Source organism: Channa argus, chromosome 11, assembly GCF_033026475.1.
Source record: "Channa argus isolate prfri chromosome 11, Channa argus male v1.0, whole genome shotgun sequence".
Taxonomy (NCBI): Eukaryota; Metazoa; Chordata; class Actinopteri; order Anabantiformes; family Channidae; genus Channa; species Channa argus.
In genome coordinates, this window is record NC_090207.1 from 12,263,729 (window position 1) to 12,279,400 (window position 15,672).

Here is a 15,672-nt window from a genome sequence, read left to right on the forward strand (position 1 = left end):
TTGAAGTAGTACTTTTCCTTGTAGTCAAGTATTGCAGTATTTCAGGCAAAACCATGCACTTTTACTTGAATATTATATTATGTTCTTCTACCACCTCTGGCCTATTCTGGAAAATGCTGTCAACAGCAGCTCCAGTAATTAACAAACTACCTTTGTTTATAAATCACAAATGTCTTTCCTGTTTTGCATTAGCACAAATGAACAAGCCCCATATTACAGTACCAACACCACTATGTGCTAGTACTCATGACTGAGCCATAAACCAAACTGCTTCAGACTCAAGTGTAAGCTTGGTAAAGAGCTTTGTCTAAGAGGAGAAATAAGACTAACATGGCTCCAATAACAGTCTTGCATAGAGGATTTCCTGTGATAATAGGGTCAGTAAATCACAGAAACTAGCACACATCATTAGTATGTTAAGACTGAAAGGTCACACTCACTCACAAGATTGGTTATGTTTTGTCACTTTGGCAGAAAATACATTAAATTAAATGATGTTGAAGCTCTTAGAGTGTGTAAGTACATGGGTTGAGTTACACAGCACAGTCAAACAGCTGAAAGATACAGTCGACATGTATTTTTTACTCCAATAAAAATATATCCAATATATTTATAGTTAAAATTCTGTCTGACATTGTGTTGTTATAAAAAAAAATACCCACTGCTGTGAAAACTACTTTGAATACTATCTCACCTGTATCTGAACCTGCTGCCTTTGAAGAAGATGTTACTGCTAGAAACTGTTTTTATCTGACTCGACTTTGCACACCTGTCAGAGAGGGATGGGAAAAAGCAAAAAGAATTTCGGTATCACAAAGCATCTAAAGCACAAACACCGAACAACTCATTTAAATACAAGCATTTTTGGTTTTTATTTATGACTTTCCCATACCACAACATGTCTACCAATCTCCAAGGAGATGTACCAGCAGGGAGCAGTGACATGCTGTGTACAGAGACAAGGAAAGCGTTTCAAGGTGTTCCGCTCTAAAGGTTCATGGTGTAGGGCAGAGCTTTAGGTTCAGTTAACGTGAAACTAGACACAAGAGCAGACACACTTGGCTTGTGTTCATGTTCCAGACACACAGAGAGAAAGAAGCCATATGTTCTTAAAGCTCTGCTTGGCTTCCATTTACAAACTCAATTCACTCTGATTTGATTAAGCAGGTCCAATACTTGTCCGACATCTGAGATGAGATCCATCCTCTCTCTGTCCGCCCCTTAGAGAAACATGAACTGCTGTCATTAAGAAGTCAATATCTAGGGTTATAAAGGCCAGGGCTATTATCAGAGGAGCCTTTTTGCATTATTTTTTGTATGTTAAAACGGTCAGTAAGAAAGTTCAGTCCTTGCACAAGCAAATAAAATGACACAGCAAAACAGCAAAGGAAACACATGGATTTACTTCAAAAGGGAAACAAAAAAAGAAAGTGCAATTGGAAAGTATGGGAGAATGTGGGCTGAAAAAGGTGAAAAAGGTGAAGGAGACAGAATGACAACCGGAGGAAAACAGTCACAAATTAGCTGGTAACTCATGTCATATCTTTGGAAAATATCCTGTCTTTCACCTTCTCCACATTAAATCTGACCAACTGTTCATAGCCACTGTCTTTTTCACTCCACACCTTCTTCCCACTGCGTCTTTCAAGAAAACATGGGGAAGAAGTGGGAAAACTCGAAATATCGGAAAACCCGATTGGGTTTGTTACAGAAGGGTTGCTAGCCCATTTTTGTCAATTATGTGATTCTGAAATCTAAATGAAAATCACTGTATCCCCAGAGCTATAATGCTCACATGATCACCTAGATAAAACTATGTGTCAGGTTGGTTTTTGACCTCTCAAGGCTGCAAGATGTGTACAGTAAGTCCATCAAGCTTATTAAAGTACATTGTTGATGACCTTTGACTGAGGCAAAAAAGCTAATTCATTTTGTTTGCTTACAACCTTTATTTTCATATTGAATCAGACAAATGTAGCGTGCTCTGTTCTCACACTCGCAGCTTCACCCGAGCTTGTTTCTGTTTCTGAATTGCCAGGAGTGTCAGTAGTCTCTGCAGATCAGAGGCCTCAAAGCGATCAGCTGCTCCGCATTGAGGGACGGCAGCATATCGTTGCAGTGCCACAGAGAGGCAGCAAAATGAGGTGAAATAAAGTATTAATCTGCTAAAACTAAATATTGAACATGGTGGAAAGCAAATTTTAGCCAGATTAGTGTGTTTAAAAAAAAATGCCGAATAAAAAAACAAGCAAATTCAAAAGCACATCCTTTACAAAATAAATATATTCAAATAAAATATCCCACTGGGCCATCTTTCTAATTTGTTATGCTCATAAACCTCAATTCTCATACATGTTTAAAATCTTTTGTATACCTTAAGCACATTTTAGTTGTTATAATTTCAAGATGAACTAAATAAGTCTTTCAGAAATGTTTGAGTAAATGTGTAAATGCATGTCAGACGCACTTGTAAAATGCTTGGTTCTCAACTCCGCACTTCCATAAGTGCTTGCACGCAGCAGGGGTCGAGGTGTGAAATGTCAACACCAGTTTCTTCTGCAAAGAAAAGCACAAAGAAAGAGAAAAAGAAAGATGGCAACGGTGAGAAATGAGAGTACCCAACGATGTGTGAATCAGTACACGGGAAGTGCTGAACACGTTGGGAGGGAGCTGTGCAAAATGCTGACCCACAGACCCAAAGCCATAAGCTTAACAAGATGTAGGACAGATATAGTGATTTGGCCACAGTCTGCTGCAAAACATGGCGTGTAGCTAGCACAATATAGGACTTTACGTACTACGAGTAGGAGGGATATATTTTCCTGTAAATGTAGTTTTCACACCTGTGTGTCTGGTAATATGAGATATTAAATCAATGTTGCTCAACAACAGTGGTAGGAGGGAGAGAGAAAATCAGAAGACCAATAACCCAGTAAATCTGTACAGGATGCCATAGCTATGAATATTATAAAAAAAGACTTCATAAACAGGTCCAGAAAAGACACCTGTGCCCTGAACTAGTTTGGTCTCTTTCCTAAAACCTCACAGTCAGCTGTTGCTCAGCCCCTTCGGTGTCACACATCAATTACTGTTTAATATTTACATAGCCGTGATTTACACATATGCTGTAGTTGTAGTGTGTGTGTGTATATGTGTGTGTGTGGTCACAGGCATATGAAAGTACCAGAAGTTTTTGTTAAAATGTGAATAAAAAATTGCTTTTGGTCCCACTTTGGCTTACAGGCATGAGATTATATGATGGTAGTTTCACTGTGACTAAACTCTGAGACACTTATCTGTAATTCAGTATACATCCATCCATTACTGTTAACTGCTTATCCTGTTCCCAGGGAAATGAGCCTATCACAGCTACTGTATCACTGGGTGAGAGGCAGGGTGAACCCTGGACATGAAACCAGTCTATCTTGTCTAGAGGCAATTCAGTATTATGTAAAGTAATTATTGCAGAGAGTCGACATCATGTTAAGAAATAATTTGCATTACGTGCAGTAGTTTTAAATTGCTACCCCCTAATGTAATATTAAATCCATTTCAAATAATTTCTAAATTGGCACACAAATATTAAGGAAACATGCATTGGAGAAAATTATAAAATAGACAAATCTCTGCTAAAAGTCATTTACAGTAATAAAGCCATGAAAAGTCCAGCTCAAAGTGGGAAAGTAAAGTGTTCCAGAGGGTAAAGAGTGAAATCCTATAGTGACCCCTACATAAATTTTGTACAAAAATAATTAAAATCCATTTTCACAAACATGTGAATATATGGTATGTATAGTACTAGACACACAGACACATACACACACACACACAAAACAGTCAAAATGACGTGATCAACAATTTATCAACATAGTGTTTGATATTAGGAACATGGCATCGACAGACAAAATATGAATTATGCATCATAATAATGATGCATAATCCATAGTTTATTGATTGTGGAGCTGTGGATCTTATTTTGATGTGCTATGGGGAGAATCTGCACAGGACAGAACAAATAATTAAACCAACAACAGAGAACACTTTCATTGACAAAGACACAAAAAACAAATCACAACAAAACAAAAAAAAACACTGCATTCAATAGATAAACTCAATGAAGTGACAAGGCGAGTTTTGTACACAATGACACAAGCAATAGTGAACAAACAAGTTAAAAATGCAAAGGTTCCTTTAATCATACAGTGAGGTGAGGGCAGGGCTGTGGGAGAGGCATCAGTTGAGGATTTCAGTACAACATTTTGTGCTACTTTTATTTCTTGTATTTACTCACCAGTGATGACTATGTTTTACACACAGAGAGAAGAGACAGAAACACAAAGATAAATCTGCATCTTCAGCCGCTCTTGAGTTGCCAAACAAACACAGGCAGACAGACATTAAGCAGAGACGACAGAGCTGTTTTCAGCATCTGTCATGAAGAGAATAGTTATTAAACTGATTGGCTCATTGGTAGATTAAATAGCAACCTGGTAACAAAAGGACAACTGTTTACAACTAAATCAGTACAGGAGAATGTGTCAGTACCAGAGCAATGTGTGACACAATCAGCTGTATCAGCTATTTTGCCAATTAAAAGCAGAGTTATGGGAGTTAAATCCGAGCTAAGTTCATCAGCATTTTTAAGGCACTAAAATCGCCACTCAGAATCTACCACAGCTCCAGACTGGAGGACAAACACCAAGCATGTAGATGAGAACATGTGTCCCAAATGCAAGTCACCTGTTATATTAAACGCATTGTTTTAAGATTGCCTGTGTTACATCAACACTGTGTGACATATACAAACCACACAGTACAACTCGCATGTGTAAGAGTTGTTGGACATGACACGACACAGGTGTGGTGATGGAGTCTCATATTTGGGCCACAGCCAACATATAGTGTAAGTAAAGAGGTTCGTTGTAGCACACCCACCATCTTGTTACAGTGGATCCTGCCTGTTAAGGAGATCTAAAACAGCGACACACAAATACATACTCTGTGTATGTGTGTGTGTGTGATGGTAAACAGGGTCACATAAACGGTTTCATATACCATATTTCCGATGTAAACATAAGGAAATTGGAGAGGGAAGGATCACTAAAACCAACTACTGAATAACAACAAATGCATGAAGCAACTGTGCATCTATGTCAAAGTCACTGTATTTTTTTTTTTTGAAGTACCATACAAACATCTCCAGATGTTCGAGACTGAGATCTAAAAGGTCAGCATAATGATGATGACACAACATATTATGCTTTTTGTTTTCACCCTTTAGAGGAGCAGGCAGGAGGAAGCTGCACGTACCTCTTTCTGAATCCCAATGACGTAAAAAGTTTTCCCTTCAAACTTCAGCTTGCTGACATCCACCCTGCAAAGTCCCACAGTTATGACAAAAAAAAATTACATCACCAAGGTAAAAGTGGCTATGATTGGTTATTAATTAATCTAATTTTATCAGAGTTATTTAGTTGTCTACACATTATTGCAACATTAAAAGGTCACAACATATGTATAATTATATATTTATCAGTAAACAATCTCAGGAGTTACTCTGCATGATAACTTACTTTTAGTCGTGACAAAAGTGAAGTATTTGATATAGGTTACACCTTTATTTCTATATTTACAGTTTCATAGGGAGATTTTTGTACCATTTGAGGAGGTGGATCCTCTTGTTTCCCTGGAAGACCACAAAACCTGTCGCTGTGAATCCAAGAAAGGCTGTGGACCCTGTAAAATCCTGAACATGCACACACACACACACACACACACACACACACACACACACACACACACACACACACACACACACACACACACATACACACACACACACACACACAAAATGAGTAAACTGTAATTTCTCAGTTTGCATTACCTGTCAGTAAGATCACACAGTAAACAGAAAAGACTGAAAAGTTGGATTTGTTTTATATAGTGAGGCAGAACAGAGCAGGGACAACTGCAGAGTAAGAGAAGGCAGCATATTCCTGTCACTCTCACACTGTTGTGACCTTCTATGACTTGTGCCTCGCTGTACTTCACCTTTTCCCTTTGTTTTCCCCACATTTTTCCTATTCTTGATCTTCTCAGATTCGCATGTGCATAAAAAACTGTTCCAGCAATAACATTTCTAGCAAACCAAATTACAAACAGCTCAACTGACAAGGGTAGAGCAGATAAAGGGGATCCTTTCCAATAGGCAGAATTTAAATATCTCCTTAATCTGCTTAGCAAGCTTTGATAGGCCTGTCCATGAGAGGGTGTCCTTATTTCAGTTTGACTGGGTGAAGCGAGAGTGAGAATCAGATTCAAAAAGAAAAATCAACAAACTATGCAAGTAGTATTTACATCACATTAAAGAAAAATAAGAACTCTAAACCTGCAAGTTACAGATTTCTTTTTGTTCACCTACTCTTCATCATTTCACCAGAGATGTGAATGTAAACTAGAGGCTCAGACCTGATCATCCCCTCTCACTCATCTCGTCACTCTCACGCATTGTTACTCCTCTCTTGGTGACCTTTCAGTCACTGTTACCAAAGTAATCACAGGTTTAATCATCAGTTTAATATAGATTTTCAGGGCAAACAAGCAAAGCGTGATTACAAGCCAGTATAGAGAATGTGTACTTCACAAAACTGCATGAACATCATTGGTGTGTATTTAACGCCTGTAAAGAAATGCCTGCAACAGAGATAAACCTTTTTTCAACAATGATGCCAAAATGATGTTTTGCTTCATATCAGTTCTAAAGACTAATATGAAAAATTTATTTACACTGACAACGTAAAGAATAACTCTACTGTTTACCGAGCTGAGGTAAATTTCTGTTAATAAAAATATCAATGCAATAGAAAAACCTCCTGCAATCCCACTGGCTGCATGGGAACACAACATAAAAAATGTAACTGCCGGCAACACTTGCAGATTGTCAAACTACTTTGTTGTTATATGACCAACACGTTTTGGCCTGTAGCCTCTATCAGTGTCTGTTAAAAGCATAGAGTAAAAATACATTTAAGTAAGCATATTTAAAAACAACTAATAATATACAAATATATGTATAATAGCCAGTCAGAAACATTAACATTGGTGGGTGGGTATATGGGTGTGTGGTTTTGGACCAATCATCACAGAGATAAGGGCTGTGTCTTGTAATTAGTGACACCATATTAGCTCAGCACTTAAATAATTGCATGTGAGATGAGACAACTGGAATGTGTGGTGTGCTCCATAATCAGACCACATAATGGTATTGTGATCTTTTCTGTAAAATAATACATACACAACAACATTTTGGATAAATTAAGTCACCAGGAATCACACGTATACAAGTGTGTATATCCTCCAGAAATAATACCTTGCATGGATGAGGGTCAACTCCATAAGTTTCGAGGCTGTGAGCCCTTTGGAGCATGTTCAACTCTGCTAATGCAGCACACTGGCCCCTAAAAGAAAGAATAGGAGAAGAGGGGAGGAAAGAGCTTTATGTTAAATGTAATACACTGATGCCGTTAATGAACAGTATATCCCCTTGTGTTTGTTGATACAACTGCAGAGGTAACTGTAGAGGTTTGGTAAGGTTTTTTTGTTGATTTAATTCATTTGTCTTGTCTTAATTAAAACAGAAGAATTATTTCGCAGTGCCCGTCCTAAAGTGAATACATTGCCTTAAGCGTGGGAACACTCAGCAATTGCAATGAGGGTTGTTGAATGCATTTTAGCCACGAACACCTCAATTTTGCTAAAAGATGTTTTTCTGCATTATTTGATTCAACATTCCTACAAAGTGGTGGAGTGTTGAAATGTTTTACTTTCTCATTAGTCTAAGAAGAAACTGGGTAATGTATGCTGCTACTTATTTAGAGTTCAGACATATAAAGCAAGATGCACACAGAGAAAATGGGAAATCTCTACTTGAGTTCTTCTTTTCCTTTCAGCTGTTCCCCTTCAGGGGTCACCACAGCGAATCATGTGCCACCATCTATCCCTGTCCTCTGCATCGTCTTCACTCACTCCAACTAACTTCATGTCCTCTCTCACCACATCTATAAATCCCCTCTTTGGTCTTCCTCTAGACCTCCTGCTTGGCAGCTCCAACCTCCGCATCTTTGAAAATAAAATTCACATCCCCATTTGCAAATCACCTGAAGTCTCTCTCTCTGCAGCTCAGTACTAATCTACATGCTGTTAATCCTGTCAGTCGGACCCATCGGAGCAGGCAGAGGTCACTTGGCATCATGTGCTGGGATTTATCTTTGATTTTCTATAATCGCTGTAAATGTGATGGTCACATCGTTCAGGAGCTGCAGCGATGGAACAAATAACCACAGACAAACCAATGCAGAAAGTTTATGTACATATTACTGTAAGTAATACACATAAACTGTACTGTACTGAAAGTTACTGTATATTACCAGATCTTATGACTCCGACATCTTTCTGAGTAAATTAATCTCCTTTTTAAATTCAGTTTCATATTCCTCAACCAATTTCTCTCCTGAACAAGGTTCAAACATGTTCATGGCATTGTTGAAAAGGGAACCAGGAGCATGCCAGAGTTTACAGATATTTATTGTGTCTGAGCAGCTGTAAGCGAGCCTCCAATCACATATAGAAATTAGAAGACAATCTAATCCATCAGGTCAGGGGTCAACGGATATTTTACTCCATCCATCCTCTAACAGTAATATATCCTCTAGAAATAATTTTTTAAAATAAAATTCTTCAGAAAACGTATGTCAGTTTAGATGTATTTGCACCTGAACTAAAAAATGTTTACAATGTTAAGACAGTTTTTAAATATCATAATATAATAGTTGAGAAGCAGCCTCTGCAGCCTGTTCTGAAAACCTAGATCACAGGAGTGAGCAACCGCACCTGTCACCAACATCAAACCATAAACTGATAGCAACAAACAACCCCACCACACACCTAAACACACACATCACTCCTACCTGAGCTCATTCTTGTGTATTTCCATAATCTTCCTCTCTAGTTTGAGAGATTGTTTGGGGAACAGCTTGAAGTCTCTGATGTAGTCTGACGGGTGCTCCTCTGGGTCGTAATCCCCGAGCTCAGCTGCAAGGAGAGGGTGAGAGTGGGAAAATGGTCTTTAAAAATGGGGAAATTGTTTACTTTAAATGTGTAGATACTTTTTTAAATGATCTTTTTAAAGATGTATTCAGCTTCTTGCTTTATAATGAAGCACTGTAACTACTATGGCATCCAGTTAGTTTGGATTATGAGAGTAACCGGAAGCAATGGGAACAGCCTCACTTGGTCCAAAGGTTAAAAGGTTTTGTTATACCTGGGGTCCTCCTACCAGCATGTCCAAAATATCGTTCCTTTTTTTTTATCATATGTTTGATTTGCACACAAAGGGAAATGTAAACATGACAACCTTTGATTGTACAGCATTGGCCTTTATGTGATGGACTAAGGAAACATTTTGAGGTCTTCATCAGAGAATAACCAAGCATTGTAATTGATTCTTAATTTTAATCTTTATTTTTTAACTTTGCACTGGTAGTTTTGGTGTATTTTTTTATCTTTAGATAGAGCAAAGCTCTTTCCCCCGTTTCCAGTCTTTGTGCTAAGCTAAGCTAACTGGCTTCTGGTTGTTGCTTTATATTGACAATGTGAAAGTGGTGTCACTTTTTTCATGTGACTTTCCAAAAATGTCAACCAAAAATTTAACATAACACATTTCTAGGCTTTTTAAGGCATCTTTATTGTGGTGTTGTTGTTTTTTTACAGGAGGATAAACTGTACTTAAATGGAGCTGAATGAGGTTAACCCTACTATAATAGATAAATGTTGTCCTTATTAAATCCAGTATAAAGTCTTAATGGGCATACATTTTTGTGTTTAATCTTAATAAAGGTTAAATCCGGAACTGGCCTGGAGTTTAATTAAACAGTAATCCTCCACCTATTCTCCAGCTCTATATTTAACACCCTGCCCTCAATAACCACAGCAGTCAGTGATGCCGACACACTTTAGGTGGAGATAACTCAGCCAGTCACACCCTGCCCTCTAAGGACATGAGTCAATCGAGAGTGTTGGGCTGAGCGTTTGTTTTGATTGTTATGATGCTCTTTAACTGATTGCGCAATTCAATTTACCGAGTAAGTAATTAGAAACAACACTTAGCTTACACTTAGTAATGAATTTATTTGGATAGCTGCTGAAACCAGATTTTCGTCTTTCACTGATGAATAGGTTTAACCATTCTGTTGATTCACAATTAACATTGGATCCCAAACTAAAATATTGATGAAAACTTTATCTGCCAGGGAACATCATTAATCTTCACCACTACACAAAATTAAACTATATAATTTATGTAATTTCTTGCAATTTGTTCCCAAAAAATAAGTTTTAATTAAGTTTATTGGCTTTCAACATCCTCACCCTGCACAATGCACGCTCCCAAATACGCAGCTTCAGCAAAAGGACAAAGTAGACGACCGTGGTATATATCTCTCTTCAGCTGGAGGTAGAGGAGATACCTGGAACACACACAAACGCAGTAAAGAAGTAAGAAAACTATAAAATATTACTTAATCCAATATGCCTCACATGTATTTAAGGGGGATTTCACCATTTTTAATGTACTTTCTATGGTTTAGTTTGGGGTGTAAATGTACATGTAATTTTAAATTACTTCCCTATATAAAATGTTTGTCTGCTTCTAGCTGAAAAGCTCCTCCAGATGACATCACCCGGAGGGATCTCATCTCTCATTAGGAGTTCAGATGATGTCATCTGCAAGAGCTCTGGAAAAGCAGTTTGACCATGATTACAAACTCCATGTTGCAAGCAACAAGATAACATAATCTGAACTAAAGGTTCCGATCAGTGATGTTATCTGGAGCCATTTTTTAGCTACAAGTAGAGAGATATTTTAAATAGAGAAATCAGAAGGAACTTTAATGGCATTCATTTACATGTACTAGTCAAACTAGAACCAAAAGAAGCAAGTTGAATATCACTGAAGGTGTCCTTTATTACATTTATTTTCGCCATTGTGCATGGCTGCAGTACTGTACGGCAGAAATATAATTACAATTTAATTGGATATGTATTTTTGGTTACAGTATTGCCATGGAAACAATTATCACATTGCAGAGACTGGTACTGTTGTTACTATAGAAAAGGCTTCAGTGGAGGTTAGTTTGGGTATCATGCTGACATGCTTATTGGTCTGGTGTTACCAAGGAGATGAGAAACGACAGTGGCGCTAAGACTGTAGGCACTGTATGTGTTGCCATGGATACAGATGAGTTGAGAAGACAACATCACTGCAACTGACTCATTAAAGTTGTTTTTGAACTTGAGCGAAGAAGGCAGCAGAAGAAAGCATGAAAGATTGAATGGACCAAGAAGCCTTTATACTCTGAAGCCACACAACAGTTCTGAAAATTGGCCTAAAAACACAGCTATTTATATTTACATGACCTACTCATTTGAATCTTATTTTGTCGTCCTTAATTTACATAATTTTCATTCATGCACTCCTCTCTCTGTCTTTGCCTTTTCTATTTCTTTCCCTAAACATGTGTCCCAGTCTTACAGTTATAATATTGTTAACATGCTCCTTGTTTTATGTAACAGTTCAGCTCACTTCATCTGTAACTTCTCTGTGTTTTACAAACTCATTTTTATAGTTTAGTAATTTAATGGACTACATGTATTTATAGAATGAGCATTCATGATGGCTAAAAAATCATTTAATAAACCTTACCAGACAAAAATATGAATTAAAAATATTCAAGGAAACCTACATACATTCAATGCTGATATTTTTGCAATTAATATTTATGCATGTGATGGCCAATTCTATAGAAACTAGCAATATTAGCAAATTAGCCCTTTTATACTCTGTATGTCCAACTGTTGACTGATAAAGATCCAAAGTCTTTGAGAGTACTCTATAACCCATCCATTTACTTGCAAATCATCAACTGATCATAGGTCTTCTCAGATCTCTTTTTCTTCTAAGGCGTGGCTCACATCAGTCGATGTTGAGCCTATTGACAACCTATTGACACTGTATATATGTATACACCAATCAGGCATAACATTATGACCACCTGATGTGCAATTAAAGCAGCCCAATGCAGCGGTTTTGGCCAACTCAATCATTTTAAATAGGGTGGCCAAAACACTCAAACCACCTCATCTAATAATGCACTCCAGTACGACTCCACTACCCACTTTGGGCTCAATAATACGCACACCGTATAATTATCATCTTACTGAAAGTTTCAACTTAAAAAATGAGAAACTATATCCTTGTAAAAGTAAAATTTATGACAGGGCCACTGTATTGTATTGTATTACTACCCATTGTTGTGATTTAGCTTGGCCAGGCCACCATACATGTTCCTTTGTGCCACATTCAGTTTGTTAATTCCATCTCTTAGTGTTACTTAAAATTGCTTTGCTCTCTGCATTGATTTTGAACACTGGATATAGGTTGTGTGGTGCACAATCAGCAAAGATGGATATGATTTCTAAGTTTTTTTCTTACACAATTTGTGGAAAAATGTAAAGTCAAGGATTTTATGTTCATTTTAAATAACATCCTGCAAACTGGAGCACATGCAGCACACACATATTCAAATAATACTTATATGGATTTTGGTTTGAATTAAACTTGAAATTCAGCACACCACTAAATTTCATCATTGACTGGAATGTCTTCTTAACTTTATGGAGTCTCTACGTGAACTTTACTACACTGAACTTCTCTGTCCAGTCTTAACTAACCAATAGAACATTTATGTAATGCTCCTCTTCCTGAGAGCCCCTCTAGTGAGTGTAAATGGACTAGATAACTAAATAAAAATGCAATCCTATAATTTTGTTAAGACGCAAGGGCAGGAGAAGGAGGCAAAAAGAATTATAAGGGAAATGCCTAAATAACAAAAAATCTTAAAGAAGGAAAAGAGTCATAGAGCTAAGAGATGTGAAGAGACAACTGAGGAAAAAGAGGGACCTGTGATGAAGGAGGACAGAGACACACAGAAAAAAGTGAAGGAGGAGACAACTTAGGGATGAAATTATATGGGGATGAGACCTGATGTGATGAGACCTGAAAAGGATTAACAAGAGAGAGGAAGCAAGAGAAATGGTGGTCGATAGAGAGAAGGAAAGATGGTGAGTAATGACAGCTCAGATGGGACAGAGAACACAAGTCCCTACTGACAGAGCATTTCTAATTATCACCAAGCCCGAGAGAAAGTGTGTTTGGAGGAGACAGAGGGGGGCTACTACCACTTTTACCACAAGTTGGACTACAGCAAATACAAGAAAAATGTTTTTACAAAATAATTATTCACTAATAGTGATAATGTTTTGACATGCAAAATATCACAAAATAATCTATTACAACATAAGGTGTATAAGGTGTAAAGGTGACAGCCAATGGTCGTGTTAACACTCAGTACAGAATGACAAATGTAAGAATAACCCATTTTACAGCAGTACATGCAAACCTTATGCACAATAATGTATAGTGACAGTTTCTGCAAAACCAGCAACATTTTGCAACATAATTCCTCCATCAGTGTTTATTATAGGATTCAGTAGAGTATGTGTCTGAAGCTCACATATGAGTAAATATTACTCAGCCTGCTGAAACATTAGATACTGAAAACATTTAAACATGAGGAATTGCTAACATGTGATTTACTAGTCTCTGTAAAAAGGTCAAGACAAATTTGTCTACTTTTCTCCAAGTTCAAAAAGCTATGGACTAAAGATAAAGAAGCAAAGATGTCTCAATTTGATGATAATTAGAAATAAGTCATTAAAATGCATTTCTATGCTTTCATTAATAAAACTGTTCTCAAAAGGAAAAAGAGAGCGACATCTCTTGTTCTACCATCTGTTTCTCCCTTCTTCCTCCGTACCTTGCAAAGAATTCACTGCCTGCTACGTTTTTACCTGGTGAGCTCTTCCTTGATTTTCATTGGCTCATGGGGATAAAACTTGACCCGGAAGCACATTGTGTACGGCTGCTGAGCTGCGGAACACAAGAGAGACACAAAGTTTAAACGCGATAATTAGAAGTTATTAGAGTTAAATTAGACATTTGGAGACAAAGTAATATTTAAAGTCAGTGAAACATTAGAAAAAAGTTATTAAAAATGACAGGAGAAGAGGGGAAGTAAAAGGTTAGAGAGGAGAAGAAAAACATGCATTAAATGAACAAAAAATAAATGATGGAGTGAAAGAGAAGGGGAGCAAACCAATGACAACCGTGTCAAACTGGAAGAAGGAAGAAGTTGGAGACAAAAAAAGAAACAACAGTATGTCTCTAATACTGATTAGTCATTTGATAATTACAGTAATTACTCATTTCTCTCTCTCTCTCACACACACACACACACTACCTAGACAGTAAAACACATAGCCCTGCACACACACAAAGTGTGCACACATGGGGCTCAGATCAAACGAAAGCAATAGCTTAAATATCCTCCTGAGGTCTCACAAAATGCACACACAAACAAAACATGCAGAGATAATCCTGTTTTCTGATGTGATCTTAAGACATGTGCATGATGTAAATACTGATACTAGAATTTAGACAGTTTGATTTTTATTTTACAAGAATATTTTTTTTTTCAAGTCAACCTGTATTTACTTTTGTTTCTCAAGGCAAGAGACTGGAGACTCCTTTTCCAACTAACAGACAATAATGTTTGATACCAGTTGAGGGTAATACATTGAGGTTGACTGTGGATCAGGAGGTAGAACAGTCGTCCACCAATCCCAGGGTTGTTGGTTAAATCCCCAGCTCCATTGGCCAAAGTGTCCTTGAGCAAGACACTGAACCCCAACTTACCCAAATTTATGCCTGGAGAGTGAAGCCCATTCCCCCATCAGTGTGTTTGTGTGAATGAGAAGCAGTGTAAAGTGCTTTGGGTAAGAATAATTTAGAAAAGCACTATATAAATGCAGATTATTGACAATCAACTCTTGTTTGTGTCTGCAAGTCACTGACAAATGTTTTATCATTTAGTTTGGAGGACCTGTTGGATTTTTTGTGAATATACTGTATGTGGAACAAATGTAATTTCAGTTTATAGACTAAATCTGCTTAGGTCATATTAAAAAATCTTTATCAGGTCAAAAAATACCAAAGCTAATCTGGTTTATTACCACTTTTTCTCATTCCCACTTTTATTCTACTTGGTCATTCGAGGAAGTCTTTTTTATTTGAAATATATATATGTATAAATAAATATAATACATATTAGTATTTTCACCCTATTTTCATTGTAAATGAATAAATGCATGCATTGTTGAGATAGTTATGATAAGGAGTGTATTCTTTATATTCTTAACAAGTACATTCAACCATATACTTAGCATAAAGATGATACATATTCATAATACTTTGTCATGTATTTCTTCTTTTTCCACCAAAATATTTAATAAGAGCAGTGGTATTCTGCAGGTAATTAAAGTATCATGTATTCTGCACCAAAAAGAAGTGATCTATTTGAAGTAAACAAGTATTTACTGTACTCATAGGTTTAACTGAGGTTTACTCATATACACATGGGGATATTTTGAGTGCAAACACAGAATTATTATTGAGATTATTTTCAGTGGAAACAAAAGTAGATACCAAAATGAAAGGAA

At 37.0% G+C, this 15,672-nt stretch overlaps 1 protein-coding gene across 3 annotated transcripts in view; it reads right to left on the bottom strand.

Moving 5' to 3' along the window:
* The window catches only part of frmd3 (FERM domain containing 3), a 47,469-nt gene that overhangs the window by 15,068 nt on the left and 16,729 nt on the right, over positions 1 to 15,672 (bottom strand). For all 3 annotated transcript variants that reach the window (XM_067520265.1, XM_067520264.1, XM_067520266.1), the window contains 8 exons: positions 13,966 to 14,044; positions 10,426 to 10,523; positions 8,967 to 9,090; positions 7,370 to 7,457; positions 5,658 to 5,746; positions 5,311 to 5,374; positions 2,468 to 2,556; positions 695 to 769 (listed from right to left, as the gene is read on the bottom strand). In XM_067520265.1, the coding sequence (XP_067376366.1) occupies positions 695 to 769; positions 2,468 to 2,556; positions 5,311 to 5,374; positions 5,658 to 5,746; positions 7,370 to 7,457; positions 8,967 to 9,090; positions 10,426 to 10,523; positions 13,966 to 14,044 (706 nt within the window). The remainder of the gene's footprint in view (positions 1 to 694; positions 770 to 2,467; positions 2,557 to 5,310; positions 5,375 to 5,657; positions 5,747 to 7,369; positions 7,458 to 8,966; positions 9,091 to 10,425; positions 10,524 to 13,965; positions 14,045 to 15,672) is intronic.